The sequence below is a fragment of the Felis catus genome, chromosome E1 (assembly GCF_018350175.1).
Source record: "Felis catus isolate Fca126 chromosome E1, F.catus_Fca126_mat1.0, whole genome shotgun sequence".
NCBI classification, from domain to species: Eukaryota; Metazoa; Chordata; class Mammalia; order Carnivora; family Felidae; genus Felis; species Felis catus.
This window is the reverse complement of record NC_058381.1, coordinates 37,336,613-37,343,224: the sequence shown is the minus strand read 5'-3', so window position 1 is coordinate 37,343,224 and position 6,612 is coordinate 37,336,613. Positions and strand designations below refer to the sequence as shown.

At 53.9% G+C, this 6,612-nt stretch overlaps 1 protein-coding gene across 2 annotated transcripts; it reads right to left on the bottom strand.

Annotated features, from left to right (window-relative positions):
- Positions 1 to 1,023: 1,023 nt before the first annotated feature.
- Positions 1,024 to 6,596, bottom strand: MRPL10 (mitochondrial ribosomal protein L10). 2 transcript variants are annotated; one of them, XM_006940268.3, is made up of 6 exons: positions 6,441 to 6,520; positions 4,634 to 4,790; positions 4,382 to 4,551; positions 3,149 to 3,313; positions 2,790 to 2,934; positions 1,024 to 2,004 (listed from the first exon to the last, which is right to left on the bottom strand). In XM_006940268.3, exons 3-6 carry the CDS (start codon positions 4,484 to 4,486, stop codon positions 1,748 to 1,750), a joined length of 672 nt encoding a protein of 223 aa, XP_006940330.2. In that variant the 5' UTR covers positions 4,487 to 4,551; positions 4,634 to 4,790; positions 6,441 to 6,520; the 3' UTR covers positions 1,024 to 1,747. The 2 variants fall into 2 exon arrangements, with proteins under 2 accessions (XP_006940330.2, XP_003996807.2); XM_003996758.5 differs by lacking the exon at positions 4,634 to 4,790 and having other exon boundaries at positions 6,441 to 6,596.
- Between the last annotated feature and the right edge of the window lie 16 nt (positions 6,597 to 6,612).

Genomic DNA, 6,612 nt, shown 5'->3' with positions numbered 1-6,612 from the left:
CTCCCTCTCTCTCTGGCCCTCCCCCGTTCATGCTCTGTCTCTCTCTGTCCCAAAAATAAATAAAAAACGTTGAAAAAAAATTAAAAAAAATAAAAATTAGCCCTTAAGAAAGGTCTGAACCACATTAAAATGAACGTGAAAAGGACGGACGCCTTTAAGGACAGTGAAGCTGCTTTCTGGAAAGAAGTGGGTTTTTAATGGCGGGGCCTCAGGCATTGCCAGCAGGTGAAGGAGGCAATGCAGGGTTCTTTGACCTCAGCCCCACCCAGGCCTTGGTTTACCCTCCAGGATCTTACACATCTCTCAGGAGATGCCTGTTTGCCATGCCATTCAGAGCCTCAGCACCTCTCCTGCTGCCCCGGGAGGGCATTGTTGGCACCCGGCAGGCCTCTGGAGTCAGAGAGAGCACTGGGCGGTACTGGCCAGATGGGCTCTGACACCCAGAAGCCTCAAGGGCCTTTTAGTTCACTTTGCATCGATCAACCATCCCTGGGGCATACGGCACAGTGCTGGGCACTGTGGGAAGCTGGTCCTGGACCAGGCCACAGAAAAGCTGCTGCCCACCGTCACTGCCAGAACGGTGCCTGTCCAGGACTGAGGAAGCTGTGGCACTGCCCCAAGTCTGGGAGGAAAGTTTGACAGCCACTTTGCTCACGCCAGTCAAGGACAAGGGCGGGCTTCTAGTTAAGCATTCTCTCTCCTTCATTAGCAACTTCTGGTTCTCCAAGATTTGGAGGAGGCCCCCCACTTGAGAGCCTCCAGACCGCCTCCTCATACAGAATTCTGTTTTGCCCCAGCTCTTTTGCTCAGAACCACCTGGGATAGGTTAGCTACTGGGCAAAGCCGGAAGCCGCTTTCAAAAGGACAAGCGTGTAAGAGATGCCATTTGTGGGATTGGTCCAGGGAGGGAAGAGACCTGGACATGGAAAGAGGAAGGATTTTCTAGGAGAGGAAGTGAGAGTCAAGGGTGGCCCTGAGAATTCGTCTACAGGGAGAATAAGCTTGCAAACAGCAAAAACAGAGTAAGTAAAATGCATTTCATTTTATCACAAACCAGTGCTCCCAACCTCTTCCGTAACATGGCACACCCCGAGGGTGGAGAATTGACATTTAGGCACAACCGGGACCCTAATGAGGAAGGTCTAGGGCAGAGATCCAGGGCAAGGTCTTCAGAGCGGACAGAACCCGATTCAAGTCCTGTTCTGCCTCTTATCAGCTGCACAACCTGGGGCTGGCTGTCGAACTGCGCCACCTCGTAGTTTTCTTCTCTGTGACAAGGGGAATCGCATGTAAAGTGGTGGGCCCGGAGCCAGAGACACAACAGGCTCTCCAGAGATGCCATTCTCAGCACGGTTACCCAGGTGAGCTATTCCAGCGCGTTGGACCCACGAGGGGATAGGCTGGGAGACACGGGCAGCAAGGGACAGTGGACACAGAAGCAGAGAGCAACGCCCTCATCTGCTCAGCTTCTCTGCCTTGGACCTGGAGAGCTGAAAGACTGCTTCTATGAGGTCTCTGGTTGGGAAAAACTAGGGACAAAGACACTGATTAAGAGCCCCCACCGGGAAATGGAGTAATGGGGCGCCTCCCCATCTCTGAGTGGCCCTGTATCTGAGGAGGTCGTGGTCAGTGAAGTCGGGGAACACATGCCACTCCCCACCCCAAGTTCTTCCACATCTCTGACGGCTGATGGCACGGCCGGCAAGGGTACAGTGTGTTTGTGGGCAGGCTGGGTACAACAGGCTGGCTATGAGTCCGGAACAGGGTCAGGGGGGTCAGGCTGCCCGCTGGCTGGCACGACGGCGTCCCTTTCACGTTGCTGTCTGATGTACTGATCCAACAGGGCAGTCAGCTGCAGGGGCTGGTGCTGAAGCAGGAAGTGGGTCTGGGCCATGAGGAAGGTGAGTCCTCCTGCCAGCTCCCCCTGCACCAGGGCCAGGCTGGGAAGCTTGGAGTAGTTGATGAAGCCCTGCCTGCTGAGGATGGTGTCGTCAATGCAGCCACCTGGAAGAACACAGGGTTAGCTGGGCTCCCCACAAACGCCTCCCCTCCTCTGAAAACAATGCTCCGACCTGATGTTCCAGTGCGCGCTCTGCCGCCCTGCCTCACCTCCCACCCTCCCCCCCCCCCATCTGGTTCTCACTCCAGCCCCACCCCACTGCCACTCTGTTTGGGACCGAGCCCCTCTCTTCTTTCCTAACTCTTGCCTAGAAAACCCATACGTAAGACATCCACCTGGCCCAACCCCCACTAAGTCATTGTTGCCTAACCTTTCTTAAAAGAACCAAGGAGCATGTGTGTATGGGGGCAGGGGGTCCACAGAGACCTACGAAACCAGTCTTCTCTACAGAAGAATCACCTCTGAGGATTCTTACCTTTGGGGGGGCGGCGGGGGGCGGGGGAGGGGGGGGTCTGGGAAACATTGCTCACTGTCCCTCAGTGCCCTTGACCTGGGCTATTTGAGTTTCTCCGTCTGTGTGGACTTCAGCACCCCTACTCCACTGCTAGTCTCAAGGTGTCTGAACTCTCTCCCTGCAGGGCCCTCTCTCTGCCTCCCCTCTTTTTCCACCCAGTGCAGATATGACGCAGGGTAGTGAGCCAGCACAGCTTCTGGACTGACACAGGCGGCCCTCAACAAATGGCGCTACTGACTCAGGCCCCATCCGTGAGAGGATGTCCCTGCCAAGGGTGTCCGCACTTACCCACACGTACTCAGCAGATGGCACCAGGCTGCTGTAGCCCCCACTCCCCTTCGCCCCCATCATCAACCCGCAGGGGTGCGTGCTCACCTAGCAGGGGCAGGAAAGGGACACCCTTCAAGATGCGCACCATCTCCTTGACTTTGGGCTCCTCACTGACCAGCAGCAAGTTGTGCCCCACAAAGAGGGGCAGCAGGTTCTGGTACTTGGAATCTGCTAGGAAGGGCTTCAGAACCTGGAACGGCAGGAAAGAGGGCTCACTGGGGACCAGTGGCCTGATCACAGGCCGGGTCGTGCCGAGGGTGCAAGCCGACGGTCTCCTCGGCCCCTAACGGCAGTTTAGGCGGCAGACTGGAGGAAGGTGGCTTGTGGAGTGGGGAGGGACGGCGGGGTCTGATTGGCAGGGGGCAGGGGAATCCGGGCACCCACACCAGAGGGCTGCTGCCTACCTGGTTGGGGAAGATCTTCATCAAGATCTTGTGTTTCCGCAGCTGGTGCCGCAAGAGAAGCTTGTCCTCGGCACTCAGAGCCACATTCTGACAGACAGCTATCATTCGGTTGTCTCGGAAAACTGCATCTATCTCCCGACGGAGGAGCCGGATAAGGCCTGTGTCCTGAAGTCAGGAAGGGATGACCAAGGGGACATAAGCTGCCCTTCTCTCCTTGTACCCCTTATTCCCTCAGGGACGGGTGCTGGGGCTCTCAGTGACGCCCAAACACGGGAAAGATCTGTGTACAAGCGGGTGGGTTGGGGCCCCGCCTCCCAAGTCGAGTTCCGTCTCCCACCCCACCCTTTCATTTTCATCAGCTAACGACGGTCTTTACAGCAGTGTTTTCAAACCTGAGAACGCTCATCCTCTTGAGCTGGCCACCCACCTGACCCAGTCAACATCTGACAATAATGTGGTCAAAATTACTTTATCCCTCTGACACTGTACTCGTGTTGAGGGATTTTACCAATTATAAAGACAAGATCACTCTTTGGCAGCATTAATTCAGAACTGAGGCATTTGCACAGGACAAGACTTCATTTTCTGAAGACCGTGTTTCTCAAAGTTGACAGCTTGTGGACCTGACAATGAGCGTGGAGTTACAAATTCTCCACTGGCCCTTCTGTTCTTTTTTTAAGGACAAAAACTCTCTTATCATTTCTCTAGGAAAACATGGAAACTTCAAGCCCTTTCAAGACAGGAGACACGAGGCGCCCGGGTAGCTCAGTTGGTTCAGTGTCCGACTCCTGATTTCGGCTCAGGTCATGATCTCATGGTTCGTGAGTTCGAGCCCCACATCGGGCTCTGTGCTGACAGCACTCCACCTGCTTGGGATTCTCTCTGCCTCTCTCTGTCCCTCTCCCACTTGCGTGCGCACGCACGCTCTCTTTCAAAATAAATAAATCAACTTAAAAAAAAAAAAAAGACAGGAGCTATCCTTTCCCCTACCCCCACCTGCTTGGACAGCTTTTCATACACACATTTTTGGAGGCAAGTAAAGAATGAAGGAAATCCAGGAGGCCTGTCCGATCCACGGAGCCCCAAACGCCAAGCAGAACCAAGTGCACGTTTCATGTTAAAGCATGTGGACCACAGGGTCAAAGAGGGGAAGTAATGACGTGGAGGGCTGTGTCCTGGAGCACTACTTCATTATGGCCAGCATCACAGCACCAAGGACAGTCTCCTCCTTACCTCCTGCGGGGGGCTGGGAGGACATGGTAGGCATCGTGGGTTGACAGCAGGCTTGGGGGGGATATACTCAGTGAGAGCCATCAGCTTCTGCCGCTCAAAGTGCATCACGCGACGATGGCGGGTAACAGCCTTGGAGCCACAGCGGACAGTCTGGCGGGTGGGCAGCCGGCCTGGGAGGGGAAACGGCAACGCTGTGATGGGTGCCCTCTGGGAGTCCTTAGTCGGTGGGCTTCAGATGGAGAAAAAGCTCACCTCTGGGCAAGCCAACCACAGCTCACAGAGCTAGACCCAACACAAGAGGGGAACAAGGAATTGTCTGCTAGGAATCCTAAACTCCCCAAACTTCTCTTTAACGGGCGACCTTAGGTCAGCTGCTTGATCCTTGGAGGCTCCCATTTCGCCAGCTCTTCTTCATGCACAGAGATGGGGGAAAAGATGAGAACAAAGGAAAAGTATTTTGACTACATTAAAAAAAAGGGGGGGGGGTGAGGGTTGAGCAATTTTTTTTTTCTAAAATGGCCAAAGAGTAAATATTTTAAGGTCGAGAACCATACAGTCTGTCGCCACTATTCAACCATGCCACTGTATCAGGAAAGCAATCATAGCCAATACGAAACAAGCAGATGTGGCTGTATTCCAATAAAAGTTTATTTCTAAAACGTGGTGACCAGTCCTGCCACAACATGCCCACCCCTGGCCTAAGCCAGTGGTTCTCAAGGTGCACTCCTCCCACCCAGCCAGCAGCATCAGTATCATCTGGGAACGTGTTAGAAATACCAGTTCTCAGGGCCTGTCCTAGACCTACTGAAGCAGGAGCTCTGGAAGGGAGCCCAGCAAACAGTGTCCTAATAAGACCTACAGGGGTTACAGATGCATGCTGATGTCGCAAAACCACTGCTCTCAGCACTGCTCTGAAGCCTTCTCCCATGATTTGAAGCAGGAGGGAAAAGAAGTTATACGGCGCTCACAGCTCCCCCAAACAGGCCTCTCTTGCCTCTCTTCTTGTTTGCAGCCATCGGTGAAGAGTAGCCCTCGGAAGACAAGGGAGCCACTTGAAAGCCCTAAGCCCAAGTGACCCCTTCATCTTGGACAAAAGGCCCCCGGCTAGAGCCTCCCACCTGCAGCCTTTCCCAAGACTGAGATGGAATCTCGGGGAAAATTCAGCTAGAAGGTGGTTCTAAGAGGGAGCATGCAGGTCTGCTGGGGTGAGAGGTTTTATTGCCAGCAGCCACAAAACCTAAGAACACAGGGCTCTGGATCAGATGGAACCAGATTTTAATCTCTCTTCTGCCACTTACTAGCTGTGACCTTGACCAGTCACTCGACTGGTCTAAACTTGAACTTCTTCCCCTGTAAAGAGGCCATGGTAATGACTTCTTCATGACAAGCTTTAAGATTTAAATGAGATAATACATGTAAATCATTTATCACTGTGCCTGGCCTGTATCATGTGCTCAAAACCATTCATTAAACAAACATCTATTTCATGCCTACTAACGCCCACACCACGCCACCTGCTGGCGATGGTGAATGAGCATGGTTCTGCCCTTAGGGGGTTTGAAGTCTAACACAGGAGACAGACACATAATAAACAAATGCAAAATTACATGATGGGCAAAGGGGGTCAATAAACAGGGTGCAAAATGCAGATTTCTGCTTTGCAGAAGGTGGCCAGGGCAGGCCTGAGAAAATGACATTTAAGCTGAGACCGTAAAAAGGTGGCAAGGTCGGGACGGGCAGTGGTTCCAGCAAAGGAAACTGGAGGCGAGCAAGAGCCAGGTGGTAGACTATAGAAACCCAGAAAAGGAAAGAGTACTCGGGCATAGGGAAGAAATACAGCAGTTGTCGCTGACGTTGTTGCTGCGCTGCTGTTATCACTAGTATCTGGAGTCACAGGGAATTAGCTGGAGGAAGGAGGCCAGCGATCTGGCTGGTGTCTGGGGTCATCGAGAGCTGTCTGGAGTAAGAGATTACGGAAGGGGATCAGTGGTGGAGGAGGGGAGAGGAGAACTAAGAGCACCGGCCGGAACGCGCCGTGAGGACCTGGGCCGCTCCTTACCCGCCTGGGGCAGGAGACCCCCTCGCAACTTCCCAGCCAGGGCCGCAGCCATCTCCACCGGAAGAACAGCAAGGAGCCGGGCGAGACAGAAGGAGCTAAGGATTGTGGGAAGCCCTGGGGCCGGAAGCAGCCGCCGGATCCGCCAGCTGGAGTAGTAATCCGCATGCGCGCT

Coding starts and splice junctions, on each gene's coding strand:
- MRPL10 (XM_003996758.5), bottom strand. CDS start 6,492: ATGGCTGCGGCCCTGGCTGGGAAGTTGCGAGGGGGTCTCCTGCCCCAG. Junction 3,314..4,381: donor CTCCCAGCCCCCCGCAGGAG/GTAAGGAGGAGA, acceptor TCCTGACTTCAG/GACACAGGCCTTATCCGGCT. Junction 2,005..2,789: donor CCCTTTCCTGCCCCTGCTAG/GTGAGCACGCAC, acceptor GTGTTCTTCCAG/GTGGCTGCATTGACGACACC.